The 18908-nt window shown below is 44.7% G+C and overlaps 1 protein-coding gene across 1 annotated transcript in view; it reads right to left on the bottom strand.

The window, feature by feature from the left end:
- The window catches only part of PELI2 (pellino E3 ubiquitin protein ligase family member 2), a 64859-nt gene extending 46764 nt beyond the window's left edge, over nucleotides 1-18095 (bottom strand). The window contains exon 1 of the mRNA XM_033063313.1: nucleotides 17936-18095. Coding sequence (XP_032919204.1) covers nucleotides 17936-18012 — 77 coding nt within the window. The 5' untranslated portion in view covers nucleotides 18013-18095. The remainder of the gene's footprint in view (nucleotides 1-17935) is intronic.
- Nucleotides 18096-18908: the final 813 nt, after the last annotated feature.

The raw sequence follows: 18908 nt of genomic DNA, 5'->3' as shown, positions 1-18908 counted from the left end.
TTACTTTTTTTTTTAGCTACCTTTCAAAAGTTGCTCCTACCACCAGGAACCCAGCAGTGAGCTGGCCCCAAAGCCTCATGCTGCACCCACAGAGCTTTTATGTTCACATCCACTCAGCCAGCCCCATGGACTAGCTGAGCACACAGTGAAAGGTTATGTACACCACGAAAAAAAACAACAAAAAAGCTTTCAGAGGCACCTACTGCAAATCAGATAAGCTGGAACCTACTTTCCCCCTTCACAGGGTATACAAATTAAGTAGAACCTTATCTACTGGAAACACCACAAGGAGTCACATGTGCAGTAGCTGAGGTTCTCCAGGGTGACCTTAATTATTCCCTGCTGTCCTGGAACAGGACTGGTCATTCTTCTGGTCTGGGGGAAAAAGCTATTCCTGGCTGCTGTGGCCTCCTCCTCTTCTCCCCACTCCACCCACCATGAGATGAAAGAATCTGGTGCCCTACAGATCAGGTTAACTCATTTTTTAATTAATCCAATCCACACATCCCCCTCTAGCACCAGCAGGACTGCTATTAAACCAGTGGTAATGTAAGAGTAATAAAAAAAAAAAATCAAGTTTGTTTCAGGGAGAATATTTATAGAAACTACAGCTGACTAATCCTCATGCATGTTTAGCTTGCATAATACAGGCACTTCAAGGAAAACACACCTGATCTGTGTTAACCCCACTCTACACAAAAAGTTAAAGGATGCTCTTGCCTTGCAAATACCAAATGGATTGTGCAAGAACTGCTTTTAATCAGCTTTATTTACACCTCACATCCAGCTTCCTCCAAGATTCCCAGAACTCTGCTATTTTGATAATCTTCTCCTCACTGAGGGGCAGAAGAAGAAATTCTGAGTAAGAAAATACAGAAGTAGCAGAAGCAACCAGTCCCCAAGTGGGGGGCACAGGAGTCAGGGCTTTATTACTGCAGCTACTTGGCACAGAAGACCAGGGAGATCCAGTCAGGAATACAAAAGATCTGGTGTTTCTTCTGGGCTGGGAGAAACCTTCTGCAGAAACTTAACTTATTGCTACCCTCTTTGATTTTTCTTAGCAAGTGGTTTGTTACTTTTCCCAGATTATTTTTCCGGAAAACAATTTGTTCCTTTTGTTTTTGTGAAATCAAAGGCAGCTGTGTAAGTAGCACAAGAGTTTGATTAAAAGCTGACACTATGGAAGAACCCAAGGAAAAGATGAAGCAGCTAGAGCATCAGGATAAGCTCCAATTAAAGCAGTCAAACAACCTGACTGTTCCAAACAACTTCATAGCTAAAAACTCTCTAGGCAGGGATGACCTGAGTCTCACAACATAAAACACAGAAGTCATCCATAACCTTGATATGATCAGGGAAAAAGAAGGGTAGCAACTTTAACAGGAAAAAAACCTCATTTAAGATATTATAGCAATTGCAACAGAAGCAATATGCCAGCAGAGTATTAGAATGCAAGAGGTTTCCCTTTTGGAAAGCAAAGGGTAAGGGGTAAGGAAACCTCTTCTTTCACATAATGATTTCCTTAACAATCCTTATTTCCAACATTTTACTGCTCCCCCCAGCATTCATTTAACAAGGAGGCAATTTTATTCCGTGCTTTAAGCCCATCTCCAAAGCTGTCAGCTAAAACCATTCACCACTGCATAAAACCAGCAGTGTTAGTGCACAGCAAAATACAGGGTATAAACTAATCAGGTTCATTTCAAAGCCTGTTTTTTATTCCAGCTCAAAGAGCACAAGAGGTGGGCAAAGCACCATGTTTAGAGAATCCTCTTTCCAACCCTAAACCTCTCATAGCACGGAGGAAATGCTACTCATCTGAGAAGGATCTGTAATCTAACAAATGCCACTGGAATTGTTGATATGGCATTTGGTTAAATACACAAAGATACAGCAGAAAGCAAGATCTGACTTTCACTGCATTCAAAACAAGTCAGAAAAACACAAAATCCCTTTCAAAGCAAAGTACCATGCACAGCTGGGTTTCTGTGCACAGGAGGAAAGAAGGGAAGGAGGAAGATTGTTGATCCACACCACCAGAGGCTTAGGAACCACACAGCCTTGTTTGGAAACTATTTACAATCTGCTCTTAAGCATCAGATTAAGAAAAGGCTGCAAGTTCCAAAACTGAGACTAATTAGAGTTCATAGCATGCAAGAGGATGAGAGACCTCAAACCCCACCTGCTCTGACATTCTGAACATTCTCCCAATCTATTTGTACTTCCCACATGCTCAAAGGTGCAAAACCAAACTGCTCAAATTTTAGCCTGAGGAATGAACAGTAATAACACCACGTTAGAGCTGACACTGTGCTACATTAAACATTACAGAGAAACTGCATTTCACTCAAAGGACCATTTGAGTCATTGAAAATAAAAGCACAGTCCCAACAGTCATTTCCTAAGAAATCAAGTGCTTCCCCTAAAACCCTATCAAGGACTATTTGATAGTTCCCATTTTCATAAAAAAAGGTGATAGCTCTCATAACTTCAGTTCACCTCCAAATACAAGCAGTGGCAATGTCATTTCTGTGATTTCACGGACAGTGGAAGAAGTTCCAGGATGTCTGTTACAGCTTTTTCAAACACTCAAGCATGACAAGAATCATCTTAGGTTGGTTTCAGTGCCATTTAGCACAGAGGAAGAGATCAAATTTGCATCCATTTTGTGAATATAGGTGATCTCACCAGCAGTGCACTGAATAGAAAGTGAGGCACTCAACTACTGCATCCTGCGCTGCAACATCCGAGTCTGATTTTATCAATTTTAACACTCCTTTTGGTTTCCCAGGGAAAAAGACACACTTACAAAGGCACAACTCCTGGTTCAACCCCAACTGCTGAAGAGAATCCCAAATATTTGCCTCAAAAACAGAAAATAAAGAATTTGGTTTCATTCTTTGTAGCACTTGCAAGCACTGCTGCCTCTGAACACAGCAGCTTCTTTAATATCACTGATTCTGCTTTATATCAACTGTTCCATGGCAGAAGCTGTCAAAGGGAAGATAATCTACTGCACTGCTGCTCCTAGAGCATTGAGTGTGGGGTAAGTAAAGAAAAAAAGCAAAGAATTACCTATCTGCCTGTTCTTGGTTAGCAAGGGTGTTACGCACTTTAAAATCCACAGAAAATAAATTAATCTTCATACCCAGTCTGAAAGAACTACCTGAAACCTACTGGATCTGTGTGTGGACCCCAAGTAGAGAGGCATTACAGCACTGCTGTAACTGTGAGGGATTTTTTAAAAGTCTTAATAAACCAGAAATTAGCAGTGCAGCAGTGCAGAGAGCTAGACTTCAATATATCTTCTTCAGACTTAAAGCACGCTGACAGCTTACTAATTCACAGCAACCTTGGGTGTTTGCTTTTATCATAATCTATAACAAAGTTAATCAGACATCTCTAGCCAGGAAAAGATTTCTGCAAAGCCATTCAAGTGTTTACTACTGATCAGCAAAATGAATTCTGATCGATGTACCTTCATGACAGTAAAGTTTTCCGGTTTCTTACTTTCACTGACAAAAATGCCACAAAATTTCATTCCCAAAATGCTATATAAAATAAACACTGACCTTTCACAGGCCACAGAAAACACAGAAAGAATGAATCAAAGCAACAGAAGTGATGAATTCCTCATTTTTTTTCACATCCAAATGTGAAAAAGAAATTCTGATCTCTGAAGAATCTCGCTACAGAGCTTCGTGCAGCAGTGCCTGAACAAGAGAACTTGTGTGCTCTGCAGATGGGAAGGCATCTCCTCCTCACTCTCAGAGAGTTTTATGCAAGACAACCACACAAGACTTGTTTACACACAGAGGCAAGCTCTGAAACTCTGAAGCCACACTGAAAGCTCTACAGCAGAGAAGTTTCCTAGAGCAAAATTCTCACTCAGCTCATTTGCAGGGCTGTTCCAGGCTGCCCACTTCTGCTTACACTCTGCAGCTGAAGTTTCATTCTGACAGATATTAAGTAATGTGTACAAGTGGCACAATGGTTTGGAGAACAGAAAATAAGTTTTAAACCACAGACAGCTCTCCCTCAAATTTTTTTCCTTTGGAAATCCAGCTCTTTTTCTCTGCCAACACCCACAAAGACAGACAGCATACTATTACTATTTTTGTTCACCAACTTTCAAGAAAACAAGCCACCCCATGTGTTTCCCTCTATTTCACTAGATTCCTTTGATTTTAAAAGCAAGGACACCCTATGGGGCAAACCAGACCAAGAAAACAGATCTGTTTAAAGCAGTGTTTCCCCAAGTAACAGGCCATAATATCAAACAGCATTACAGGACTCAGAAGTAGCTTTTGCAAGCCAAATGGAAATTCAGCTGTGGAAATAAAGCTCATGAGCCCAAGACTGAAATTGGAAGTGCACTGCCCAGCAAAGCATGACTGCAGGAGCTAGTTCAGAGACACAGAAATCAAGTAATTGATTACAGCTGCCTGGCTCAGAGATTCCCTGTTGCCCTCAAGTTTTTATACCTGACATCACTCTCCATAAGGGCACCTTGGCCATGCTGCACTGTTTCCAGCTGAAGAGGGGCGTGGGACAAAGCCAAAGAGCTTTGCAGCCACTGCAGGGCATGAGGATGTGCAAGACTCAGATTATGTCTGTACTATCTCCTTTTTATGTAGGTTTTGCAGATACCAAATTCTTTTCTGTCCTTCCTTGCCCAACTAAAGGTTCTGCACACACATTTCAGAACATAAACCACAATTCCCCTGCTACTGAGTCAATTCTTTGGCATTACACCCATGGGAATACATCTCCAAGGGTCTCCCACAACTGTTTTCCTTTCCTCCTACAGCCCTATCAAAAAAAGAGCATTTGTAGAAATCTCTCAGGCTGCACCCCCTTGAGGGGGAGCAGAAGATAAGAATGACATCCAGAAATACTCACACCCCATCAGTTTGTTTCAGTATCTTTGTAAAACTCAATGGAACTGCCCATTATAAAGGAACAAGCCTGAAATATACTGGAGAGGCATTCATGGCTGGACAAATTCCAAATTTTTCCTTTCAGAGTTTTAGCCAAGGACAAAAATCCTCCAGTAGACTAATTTACAATCACTAGGAAAAGGAGACTTTCCACATCCTGAAAATTTAAATGTTTGAGTAACACAGAATACTATTCTTAGCTCTGAACTGAGCTCATACATGAGGCAATATAAGAGGCTGCTAAACTACATGAGACATTGTTGACAATTCTCAAAGCAGTTTCAGGTTGTGCTCAAAATTAATCCAACCAGCTGGTTTTCCAAGAAATGACAACATTTCCAAACCTCTTCTACATCCACCCCTCAGCTATTTGGGGTAGCAGAACATTTGTGCCCGTTCCCACTCAAACTCAACATCCCAACACTGTTATTACTCCTGCAGGCAGCAGAGGTGAAGCAATAGTAGTGACAAGGAGAACAATGAAAAACAAGGAGTTTCATAAGCCAGGCAACCAGCAAAGCGTGATTTCCTCTGGGTGCATGTCTTGCAGTTGGATTTCTTCTTTGTCTACTGAGGTGACAGCTCCAATTGAAGCTTTTCCTCAGAGGTGAGGATCAGTCTAACAAGGAGGGGGGTGGGAATCTCATTCATCTTTACAGCCTCTCCTCACCAGAGCTCAAACAGCACTGGGAGGCTGTGGAGTACCATCAGTTCTGTGACATCCTTCATTTCCAGTTACAGACTACAACCTCACCTGTCACTGCACCTTCCAGTAAATCACAACCTGCTCACCAGAGGCAGATGGAGAATGACTGGGATAGGGAACCATGGTGCCAGCAGAGCTGAGGATTCTGTGTCCTGCAAGAAAACTGCCTGGACAGCCAGGAGCAGTGACTGCTTCTCTCCAGCTGTGGCATCTCCATCCCCAAACTGACACCACATCCTTAAACAGCTTATCCCACACCACAAACACCAGCAATTCCAGAGGCTACAAGCAGTTATGACCATCAGTGTAAAAAAAGCACCTGTTCAGAATTTCTCCAGATTTTAACCAGGACTCCTTTATGCCAAGACAAACTGCCCATTTAAAAAGCAATTCTCTGGAGTTTTGTTCTTCCAAAACCAACAGGATTTTGTAGGAATTTTAGGGGAACAACGGGGATTTTGAGGCAGTTTTTGGGGAATTTTGCTGGGATTTTGTGGAAATTTATAAGGAAGTTTAGGCTGGTTTTGTGGGAAATTTTGTGGGAAGTTTTTTGTGGATTTGGTTGGGAATTTTATGGAATTTGTGTGGGAATTCTGAGTACATTATGAGGGGATTTTGTGGGAATTTGTGTGGGAAATGTAGGGGATTTTGGGGCAGTTCTGTGGGTAATTTTGTGGAGATTTTGTGGAAATTCTGAGGGGAATCTGGGGGAATTTTGTGGGAATTTTGGGGTGATTTTTGTAGGAATTTTTGGTCGATTTTGTGGAAAGTCTGAGGGGATTTTGGGGCAATTTTGTGGCAATTTGTGGGAATTTTGCGGTGATTTTTGGGAATTTTTGCAGATTTTGTGGAAATTCTGAGGGGATTTTGGTGCGATTTTGTGGAAATTGTGGGAGAACTTTGGGGTGATTTTGTGGGAATTTTAAGGAAATTGTGGGGTGATTTGGGAAGCAATTTTGTGGGAATTTAAAGCGAATATTGTTGTGATGTTGGGGAATTTTTTGGGAATTTTGGGGTGTTTTTGTGGAAATTTTTGTGGAGATTTTTGTGGAGATTTTGTGAAAATTCGGGGATTCTGGAGAAAATTAAAAGGTTCTGTCAAATTCTGCTTGTTATACCGCATTTTTATAATTTTTGTAATAATTGTCACACTGCATAGGTCTGTACATCAAATAAACTCAGTCTTTCTCCAAATACAGAGTAAAGTCTAGGAAGAGAAGCAGGAAGAAAATGAAATGTGTGTTACCCTAACCAGACCAGCCTTTAGATTTAATAATGACTAATTAAACCAAAGCCTGTTCACAATCACTTATACAAGCTCCACTTAGTTCAGGCACAAATAAGAATGGTGCAGGAGGTGGGAGAACATCCCTTTGTACCCATGGTTACAATAGATGAGTTGTTTTACAAATGAATACACTTATTTTCTGGATATTAAAGAGCATCATACATTCTTATCTCTTTTAGTTTAACTCAGCTAAGTGTTTTGGTCTCTTGACTTAGGCATGACAAACTGATCTTTAATGCATTTCTCAATCTCTGCACAGCACAAAGTATCCCACTTTTACCACCTGACACATTCATAACGAATTTCATCAGTTCACAAAAGAGACAGCTGGTTTTTCTCAACTGTCATCTCTGCCCAAAACTCACAAACAAGCCCATACTCCTTCTGGCTTGGGTTTGAATGAGTCTGCAACTGGACCCCAGCCAACCCCAAATCCAGTTCCTTCCTTCCTGCCTCCACTGGATACAGAATGCCCAGAGGTGAAAGAGCAGATCACTTTTGCCTCAAGAATCTTCTTACCCTTTAACAAAAGTATCATTTTACTGTTGTTCTCTCTACACCAAGAGATTTCCAACAGGTAAAACCATAACATAAAGCAGTCTCCTCCAAAGAGCTGAAGGTGCAAACCAGCAAGACGTGATCAGAGGCCAATTGCTGAGCTGAATTTGATGTCACATTGCACAGTAATAAACTAGGAGGGTACTTAGACCCTGCTAATCACTTAAACCCTGGCTTTGCTTACAGAGGGATCTGTACTTTCTGTAGCCTTCCTGCATCCTTACAAGGACAGCTATTTGCTGGATAACACCACTCTCTGCATGCTGCAAGCTCCAAACTTGCAATAAAACTGGATATATGGCACTCCAGTTTTGCAGCTGGAAATGGGATTGCACAACCAGAGATAAGGCACAGCTAAGTGAGCAATGGAACTCCAGCATTTTGTGCTCAAACATGGAAAAAGGCACAAAACCCAAGTCAAAAGTTAAAGCTCTTTTGCTCTGACAGCAAACAGACTGAAAATATTGGAAAAAACCCAGCTTTGTTATCTTTCATAGGCAAAAGGAACATATCTAGACATTTTGGGAAAGCTCCATCAAAGTCTTTTAAATGGGTGCAGGGACTCATTACCAAAAAGGGTAGAAAAGAACATTTGGGTATTAAGAAAACATTTGTGGAAATCATGGGCAAAAAATTGCAGTGCACATGCCTAAAACCAAACAAGCAGCTTGCAGTCTCCTCCCTGGCACCTTGAGCAAGGCATCTGAAATCTCAGCAGCCTGTAAGACCAAAGCACCACTGTCCATGGAGCCAGATCCTGCAACTCCCAAAATGCCAGCACCATCCCAAGGGGGGCTGCATCACCAGTGCTGTTTGGAGGCATCTCTAATCTTTCATTTATTCATTATTCCAGTGCACCCCAGCCTAAAAAGCTGAGTCAAAAGCCACACAAGGCTTGTCCATTTGGCTGCTGCCAAACTTCCTTCTGCAGTTTTTGCTCCGATGGAAGAAGTTACTCAGCTGCTCATATGCACAGACACCTGCTTCCTCATAGATCTGCCCCAATCATTCCATTTGCTTAATTTGCCAGTAGTTTTTTGGCAAAAGCCACCAAGGTACTGACAGCCCATTTAATTAAATTTTCTGGCAGAGTCAGATGAGGGAACACTTAAGAAGAATTCCTCTGTACTGCAGTCCTGCAGCAGGGCACTGCCACCTCTCCCATCACACACTGGAATGGGACTTCTGCCCTCAAAAAAAGCCACACACCAAACTCAGGAACCAAAACTCACTCCCTGATGCACTGAGAAACTACTCCAGCAAATTTTAAGATTCAGAATGCAATTCAAAGTAAATATTGCATGTATGTTAGCAGAAAGGTTAGGGCAAGCACAAGGTAATAAATCCTATCAAGTCTGAAAGATTCTTCTTCAGCATCAATATGATTTTGAATCCAAGCATTGAGCTGCACAGCTATTTGCTCTCAGAGGTCAAACCTGCACTAGGAGGAAGGTAAGTTGAAAGAACAGCAACATTTTGGTATATTAGTCAATGTTCCATAAAAAACACAGTCAATCTGTGAGGTGCTGAACCCTGCCACAGGACGTGCTGGGAAGCAGAACTCACAGTCCTCGCTATCTTTCACCAGCTCAGGTCTCTTGTGAAAGGAGAACACACAAACTCTGCTCCTGTTTCAAAGGGTGTGCCTCCACCAGCACTAAATCAGACACCAACAATCAAAATGAATTCATGCTGTTGCACATGAAGAAATACAGCTGTGCTTATATCAAAGTTTCAGCCCATTAACTTCTGTGTCCAGACTAAACAGTTCTTTCACTCCTCCTAGGGGCACGTGCTCCAAGGTTTGCACATTTGGGCTCCAGTTTATTTGTAATAGGCAAGCAGAGATTTAAGCTTTTATTCACTTCAATTTGTTTACTTTCATACAGGGGGCTAATTGTCTTCAGAGTCTGTCCCACTCTGTCCTCACCCATGACATTTCCATGCCTTAAGAGGATACCCCTTAGAAGTTTGAAGCCTACCTGTCTGAGGCATTGCTAAAGCCAGCCAGCTTGAAGAATAAAATTGTTTCATGACAGCTAACAAACAGTTTCATTCAGAATTCTAAATTAAAGGCAGCACACATTTCTGGGTGGAGAGTAATTTGAAAGCCCACTAAACACATCATTACAGTTCAGTAAGTGTGTCAAAAAGTTAAGAAGTGAATGTAAAGAAAATAAAATAAAATTTTGCAACAACAGGGGTCAGTTACCATTACAGTACTCAAGGAGATGACCACAATGCTTCTTGGCCTTCTCCTTTTAACCTATTATGTGCCAGCTGTCTCATAACTTTTCCTGCCTGGCCCCACTCCTTTGGGGAGGCAGCACAGACATTTCACACAGTACTTGATGCACTGTGCAGCTGCCTGCTGGCACCTCTGGTAAATACAATTAGCTGCTACACAGCAATGTAGCTGTATCATAGTTAATATAAGCAATAAATGTGACAGAAGAACATCAGGTCTTTATTGACAAACACTCAGTGGCCTTTGTACCAATTCCCTAGAGCAGGAAGCCTTGTGCTACCCAGATTAGGTACAGCCCACACCTCTCCATCCTCCTCCAAACACGAGTTGTGTATCTACAGGGAGGTCAGAGTGCAATACTGAAAATTATACTGTTAAATGACCTGAAGTAAATCATTTCCAGAAACACAAAACAGAGCTTGCTTGGTTTCCCTCCCTCCAGCAGGAACAAACTGCTGTTGAAAGCAGGATGCCTAAACAGGTCCTTCAGCTATCAGCACCTCCATATCATTCCTCATCAAATAGAGCTCATCTCCAAACCACTTTGCTTTTAGCACAATAAACTCTTTGGCTTTCTAGACGTTGTCTGTATCCATTTTCACAACTGCTGCTTATAATGTGATCCCTCCAGATGACATTTCTGTTGTGAAACAGAGGAAAGCTTTTAGCTGAATTAGTCTCTCTTCTCCATGAGCCAATAACTGCTGTTCTGCCCAGCTGTGTGTGTGCTGCCCAGTGACCTCACACGAGGACTTCCAAGGCTGGAAATGAAGAACTGAGTGAAACTTCATTGCAAAACAGCTGATACTTGCTATTTTTAGGAACAGAGGTTATACTAATTAGAACGAGTAATTGTAGAAGCATTGTCTAGATGAAGACAAGGCAGGTCCAGTGTCACCTTGTTCACACATCACTCATAACCCCATCACAACAAAATGCTGCATCCTCCTGCCTCAGTGACAAGTCTTCCAAGACCAAAACTGCTGAAGCTTCACTGTACAGGGACTTCCTAACAGGATTGTCCTCCTGAATCCTAAGATCTTTTAAGTGCTGTTGTGGCAAAAGCAGGAGAGATGTTTATTCCTAGGCAAACCCAAAGACAGGTTACTCTTAGTGCTGAATCCCCAGCACCACTTTAAGAAAAACTCAGACTTTAAGAAAACCCTACAAACAGTTTGCTGCCTGCTGTCCATCCCCTGATCTTTGTGTTAAATCGTTATTCAGTCATCAACACTGCAGAGAATATTTGTACAGGAGGTCACAATCCAAGGCCACACAGAGGGGGCACAGCTGGTGCTGCAGAGGAGCTGGGACAGCACTGCTCCTGCTCCTGCCCTGCCCTCAGAGCTCACTAATCTCTGCTTGGGAACCCCCACTGTACTCTCTGCTTAACATGAGCACCAAGACTATTCCAGGCTAGCAAGTAATAGGATTAAAGCACTCTAATCCCAGATGTTACTTACAGTTTGTCAGACAAGCCATGAACTGGTCCCCCCAAAATACAGGAAATGTCACTATGAACTCAAGACCCAGGACTAACCCACATAAAGCTACACCAGGAGATGCCTAAAATCAGATATGATGCAAAAATAAGAGAGGCATAAAATTCTGAACTTGAATATCAAGAAGGAAACAAGCCCTCTAAAGGAAAGGCAGGAGCCCCTCAACATATTGGTCTATGGAGGGGAAGTGAAAAATGCAAGGGCACCATTTAGTGATGTCTTTATAAAACAAACAAATGAGCAGTTTTGCCTCAGAAGTCTCCACTCCCTATGCCAGCATCCTCATTCCTGTCCCTCAAGGTTTAAACTCGTGACAAGTCACATGCAAGCTTTCAGTGGTGACCTTGGGACAGAGCAAGAATAAACATAAGGATTTCTGTTGATAAAGGAAAAGCATCCTCAACACAATTAAGATTTAGGGTATCAAACAGCAGAGGCAAAAAAGGATTTGACAGCACAAAGTACACTGGAAACCAGCTCGAGATCCTGCTTCAAGCTGGGAGCTTAGACCAAATCCTCCTCTACTTCACTTGCCTTGCTGACCACAGGATAAATAAGCCACAAGTATGACAGTGCAGAATAACCAGACACAACTGAGATGACACCACAAGAAGCACTGAACAAACACTGCAATTACCATGCCAGGGGAGTCACTTTTGGAAGGTTTCACAGCCACACCATTCACAAGTGCTCAGGACAAACTGAGAACCAACGGAGGTGCAGACAATACCAACAGGAAACAACACTTCTGCAGGACTCTGCAAACAGTTGTAAAACTTCTTTGCTGGCACCCTGCACTAACAAGCCCCACCTAGAGCAAGCACAGGCTCAGTACTACACTCACACACCTTCTCATTAAGGTACAGAAGCATGAGGTTGTTATCTTGTAAAGTAACAAGTTTATACCTTCTATAACTACTGAGTGAGTTGGAGAGCAGCATTAGTTCTGTAAGTATAAACCAGCCATAATTTCAGTTTGAGCTGGATAATAAAAAGTTCCTGACTTCTTAGGAAAAATCTGTTCTCAAGCAACCTTGTAATCAAAGTCAAAGAACAGCCTGCTTTTAAAAATGAAACATGAAATAGCTGAAGTAAGATACTGCTTTCAGCCACAAAAAACAAACTTTAACAGCTTAGAAAGTAATTCCTTGCTTTATATGCATATTTTAAAGTAGAACCAAGTGGACTGTTACAGTATTTATCTATTTACAAATTTCAGCTGAAAATGGAAAATTATTCATCCCTGATTCTGCCAGGACAGAGGAGGAACAGCTACTTGGTCGTACACAAGAAGTGCATCAAAGGCAAAGTCCTGCATTTCCCAGACTTGTTTATTCAGAGTAAACTGTTTTCCATATTTTAAGAAAAAAAAAAAAAACAGTCTTTACTTCCACATGTGTGACCTCCTGCCTGTACACACCAAGGGGATTAGTTTAACTTCCAGAATGCACTCAGTTTCCTTTTAATAACAAACATTAAACATGCAGACGTTTGATGCTGTGATTTGCTTCAATAAACATAGATTTCAGAGTCTGACGTTTCTGCTCTCTGATTTTACATTGGTACTGAGATGTTGTGAATAAAGCCTACAGCTGGATACAAATCTGCACTCTGAGCAAGTCAAAAGTACTCCAAGGAATAGGAGAGCTGCAGAAAACCAACTCAAGTATGTTTTCTTTCTTAGCTTAAATGAAGCAAAACGTTTGTTCTATCCAGCCATACACCAAGCTCTCAAAAAAATTCCACAGACCTTTCCTCAGATATAGCTCTTTCCACTGTTTTCTTACACTATAGTTAATGTTCTATTCAGACAATTCTTCTGGTGTTTGATTAATCTCCTTGTAAGTTCTGCACTGACCTTGATCACACATTCACAACATGCACATCATAAGATCCACCATGAACCCAGCACAAGACAAAGGTCTCCAAGAAGCCACTGTCAATATCAAAGGAAAAAAAAAAAAACAACAAAATCTGTTTCTCCAGAACAGCAGCCTTCCAGCCATGACTGCTGGAGCCAGTGCTTCTCAGAGAATCATGACCTTGAACACTGGTAGCTCCCACTATGTGCTATAGTCACTCCTTTAAATAAAACCTTAAAGAACATTTTGAAATAAGGCTTAAAAGCAGAACTCAAGTCATCTAAGCAGTCTCACCAATATATCTACACCAGCTAGTGCAGAAAGTCACCAAGCCTCAGTCTGGTATCAGACAGCAAATCCATCTGTGTGAAAACTAAGCTTAATTCCACAGCCAGGATGACTCTCCCTCCTCCTCCATGCACAGAAGCAAACAGCACTCAAGGACAAGCAGAGATCCTACACAGCATTTCCATTTGTCAACACCACTGGAAAGCTGCACTGGCTTCTTCCTGAACTGCACAGCAAGAGATGAACTAGAGTTACATGAAAAGCCAGACAGGCAACTTTAAAAAAAGGGAAATGTGTTTATAAGCAGAAGACACTTCAGAAACTTCATTTACCCTGCAAGGAGGTAGTGGGAACTTTAACCAGTCAGAAAAAGCCAGTATGAAAAAAAAAATAATTTAAAAATGCATGTCCCTTCAGATTAACACAAAAAGACTGTTTCAGATCTAAAGTGGCTTCAAGTATAAAGCAGTCCATCAATGAGAAGAGCTTCCCAAAAAACTACCACAAAATGTATGATTGTAAACACAAGTGAGAATTTCTGTAGAACCCCAGAATGGTTTGGGTTGGGAGAGACCTTAAAGACCATTCAGTTCCAACCCCCTGCTATGGGTAGGGACATCTTCTGCTAGACCAGGCAGCTCCAAGACTTATCCTTTCATTGTGCTTTCTCAAAAGCTTAAATTTAAGCAAAACTACAGCCTGTTTATTCAAGGATGTCCATCAATCCAAATTAAACAATGCTCACATAACTCACAGCAGCTTCTTTCAGCACTGAAGCTTCCAAATTAACCAATTCATTTATTTTAATGGTAGGCAGTGGAAAATTCACACATGTAATGTTGACAGCAATTTCAAAGTGGCTACTGTAACAACACTGAAGGAAAGCCCTTAGAGTTCTGTCTGGTTAAATTTAAAAATTGCATTAGATATTGCAAAATCCAGCAAGTCAGTATGACAAAGTCTTCCTCAGCTGAGGATGTACCTCAGGAGCAGCAAACACCAAGAAAGCCTCTGGTTAATAAGGAATATTCCATTTACATGCACACAACCACCAGAAATCCCATCCAAAACTTCCATACATCAAAGCATTCAACGTCAGGTACAAATCTTTCACTGCTACAGAACTCAGCCACTGACTGCAGTGACTACTCAGCGTCTCTTGGCTGTTCAATTTACATCATTTTAATCAAGTGCCTTTCCTGAGAGGTCACAGCTGTCCCTCCCCAAGGTGCAGTCCCAAAGGATTGAAGGACACCAGGCCACTGTCACCTGGCTCCAGTGACAGCCACCCCCTGCAGCCAGGGTTCAGCTCCTTCACACATTGAGCAGAGTCACTGGCTGGATGACACTGCTGAAATAAACTCTGCAGGGCACAATTCAAAGTTAGGGGACAAAGAGGCCAGCGCACAAACCTCAAAACATTACAAAGACAGCAGAGAAGTCAAAGAAAAGCAATAACAAACAGCCTGACACTATTCAGGTACTTGGTACTGCATTCAGCATCTCCTTAACTCCCCCCAGCCCCACGTTCCAAGAAATATATAATGAGCCATTACTTTGACAGGACTTCAAACAAAGCTGCTTTCTTTTTTTCTTCAAAAAGAATTAGAATATGAATGTTTCTGCTTCACCAAGAAATCCAGAGCCTTTTGTGAGCAGATGATGCTACGAGCAGATGTACACAAGCAGATTCACAATAAAGCAGATGATCTCTTCTTTACCAGCCATCTTGACCTGTCTGGCTCGATTTACATAAACTGTTTCTATTCACTACAGCATTGATTATGTAAACCTCGGCAAAATCTTAACCAAACACACGCTGCCACATCACTGCCAGCACAGGGAAGGTTATTAGAGATGTGTTCGACCGACACGAAACGCCTCGGGCTTTACTGGGGCTCACATTAAGGCTCAGACTGAGCAATCACAACTATTGGAGACAATAAGAACGTGCCCTGCTGGCAGAGCCACCTCCTGCCAAAAAAACTGCCTTCCCCCTCGATTTAAAGGTCAGGGTACAGCAACCACACTTTAATACTCTGCTAAGGCAGAGTGAGAGCAAAAGATAAAGGGAAAGTTTTGTCATCTTAAAAACAGGAGCTCAGCAGTTTGCCAGGTATGCCAATTCCTTTGTTCATCATCCTTTTCACCACCTAATTTAAAAGTCTCACAGTTCAAGACACAAGTTATTCATCAACATCACAATCAAGGCTTTTTTTAAAAAAAAAAAACAACCCACACAGTGTCTCAAAACAGCTTTTTTTTTTTTAAATCTAGCTGCGAGGCTGCGCTATCAATTTTAATCAGGCAGTTGTAACAAGAGCTGCAACTCTACGCTTCTGCTGGTCCCCAGGTCTCAGTTTCACTACAGGGAGGAGAGCAGATTTACATTGTCTTATTTAAATGAAACTCCAGATTACAAAGATTTTAATACAAAACAGGTATTAAGTGGTTTTTTTAGCATACTGAACAGCTTAAGCTGTTCCAAGAGTTCCCAGTCACAAATGTTGAGTCACCAAAGAAAAGAGAGGGATGTTTGCATTATTTATGGCACTACAAACAACATTTAAGACCCCTCTGATAGGACACGCAGCAACCAACTCCTGAAGTAGCAAAGGGCTCTTGAAACAACAATCCTCGGTCAAAAAATTAAAAACACAGTTACTGAAGTCATGAGATCTCCTGGGCTGTTTCCATCACTCTACCTAGCCTGACACCACATTGTGTGAGCAGGGACAGCCCCATTGTTTGAGTGCAGGCACGGTGACCAGAGAGACCCAGCTCCCCTGCACACACTTCTTATCCCTGGCTGTATTTTCAGGACATCTCACACCTACAAGATGCAACCTCAGTAGTTTTAGAGAGCGGCTGAAACTCTAAACAGGACCTAAACGCAGCCATACACGTTTTATTTAGATTTTATTGGCGTGTTTCAACACACGCAGTGAAGATCAAGAGCCCAGCAGAACCGATAAGCCGAGATCAATGCGTCCCCATATTAAAGGCAAAGCGCACCAGACTTTGCCCGGTTAAGATCAGAGCCAAAACATTTCATACTTCTGTACTTTCAACTGCTGCTAAAAATAGTAAAGCAACAGAAAGGAAAATGCTTCCCAGCTGTGCACAAAGAGCCTCTGCAGCACAACATCAATTTATGCACTCTAATTTAATTAAAGATCCTGCATTATACTATGACTTTATTGCCAGAGACAGTGTTGCACAGCTGAGCTCACCCTCCATTGCCACAACTGAAACAGTAAGAACGTTTCTTTATTAAATTTAGTGTGATATGGGTATTTCTCACGAATCGAGGGACTTAAATTGGAGGATTTCAAGTACCAGCTACGCCACGCTGGTGACAGCAGCTGTGTTTTATTCCGAGCTGCATCTTGACCCAGTCTCGTGACAGGAAACATTCAGCATCCCTTAAGGAAAAAAGGTGAACACTGCTGGATGGAGTATCCAACCTGGGCTGCTCTTTTTGCAAACACTTCTTCTGCAAAGGTGAACACGGCTCTTTAGGAAAGGGTCGAGAAGGGGCCGAAATTAAATTAAAATCGCTAAGAACCCAGAGTGGGGTTTTCTACGACCTTGCAGCAGATCTGTACCAGCTTCTGGGGGAGGCTGAGTAACGCAGCGAGGCTGTGACTGAGCTGCTCGGCTGCCTCCAAACCTCTCCGTTGTGTTCAGCACTGAAAAATTACTCCATTAACCACACGTTAGCACGTATTAAACTACCAAAATTAAGCCTCTCTCCCGAGGTTCGCCAGGGCTCTCCGCAAGGCTCGGCTTAGACGCTTCTCTCTCATCTGCTTCCGCGGCGCTCAGCAGAGCGGCTGCGAGCTTTAACAGCAGGGCAACAGCGTAATGCCAAGCCGATTACTTTAAGATCCATATCAAGCCGAGAAAATAAACATTTCCACCACGAATCTGAGTGTAAGTGCTTCACCCTCCTCGCGCTCCTCGGTTCCAAAGTCATCTCCCGGAGCCCGCGGCCGAGGGACGGGGCCCGCAGCGGGGTTTGGGAGCCATAACCCCGCAAGAAGTTTCGTCCCCAACCCCGCCGCGATCTCCGTGTCCGAGAGCGGCCGGACCCCGCTCCGTCCGGCACCGGGACCATCTCCATCCATCCCTCTCCCCTGCCCGCTCCGCCACCGGGTCCGCGCTCCATCCCCGCCCGCTCCGCTCCGCCACCGGGACCCCGCAACGGCCGCGCCGCGCGCTCCGCCACTCTCCCCCTCCATTCCTCCGTCCCTCCCCGCTGCTCCCAGCCACCGGGACCCCCCCAGCCATCCCTCCCTACTCCCCTCGGGACCCCCCCATGGATCCCTGGAACACCGGGACCCCCCCCCCGCCTCCAGCGGCCGCGCACTCGGCCGGCGGGAAGCGCCACGCGCCCCCTCGCGCCCCCCTCCAGCTCCGAGCGCTCGCTCGCAGCGCGGAGCCGCGGCCGGCGCTGAGCGGGCGCTGGGAAGGGGCAGCCCCCGCCGCTCCGGGACCGCCGCGTTCTCCCCCCTCCCCGGAGCCCCTGCCCAGCGCTCACCCCAGCACCACCAGCTCCCCGTACTTGACGGGCTCCTTGTTCAGCGCGCACAGCTCCTCCTGACTGGGGGAAAACATGGGGCCGCCGCTGTGGTAGCTCCGGCCGCCCCCGTCCCAGCCGCTGCCGTGGGGGGCGCGTCCCGAGCGGGCTCCGCTCCGCTCTGCGCCGCCGGCCACCGGCAACGGCCACTACACCGCGGGGGGTGCTGGGGGCGGAGCCACCGGGGGGGACGGACCAACCCTCCGCGACGGGGGGGGCGGGAGGAGCGAACCGGCGCCGTCCCCCCCCCCGCGGGGCTGCGGGTGGCCCCGCCCTCCCCGCGCTCATTAACTGTCGGCGGACGGGGCGGGGCTGGGCGCGGGTGCGCTCCGCCCCCTCCCGCGCGCCGCGCCCCCCCGGCACGGGCAGCAGTGGTACGGCCCGGCCGTGTTATGTAAACATAGAGTAAAGGGGACCCGGCCGCTCTTAAAGGGGCCGCGCAGGCGCGGGTCGAGGGGCCGGGGTCACCGAGGGGTCCCGAGCGGCGGCTCTGGGTCACCTCAGCCTGGGGTCCACATCGCCTGTGGGGCTCCCGATGCCCTCCTGCCCCCGGAGCGTGTCCAGATCCACGGGGTGTCTCTGGTTTGGGTCACTGCGGGGCTGTATCTCCTCCTGTGTGGGATGGGGGCTCCGAGCCAGCTCGCCGTGAGGTGTGTGGGGAGCTCCGGGCCAGCTCCTGCCCCAGAGGGAAGGGCTCGGCCTCCACCCACCCCTGCAGCTTCCCCGGGTCCCAGCAGCGGGGCCACCCTCAGCCCCTGCCCCTGAGGCGCTCCCCTGCCCCATCTCCTGTCTCCCATCCCTGGAGCAGGAGCCATGGAGCCACAGCGCGGCCCTTCTGTCCTGTCTCCTTCTGAGGGGACAGAAATGCCCTCACCCCCTTTGTTCTTCTGTGCTCTTTCAGGTCCTTCCCAACCCAACCCATTCTGTGACTTCC

This window comes from Catharus ustulatus, chromosome 6, assembly GCF_009819885.2.
Source record: "Catharus ustulatus isolate bCatUst1 chromosome 6, bCatUst1.pri.v2, whole genome shotgun sequence".
Taxonomy (NCBI): domain Eukaryota; kingdom Metazoa; phylum Chordata; class Aves; order Passeriformes; family Turdidae; genus Catharus; species Catharus ustulatus.
The sequence above is the reverse complement of the archived record's forward strand: the minus strand, read 5'-3'. Positions and strand labels throughout refer to the sequence as shown.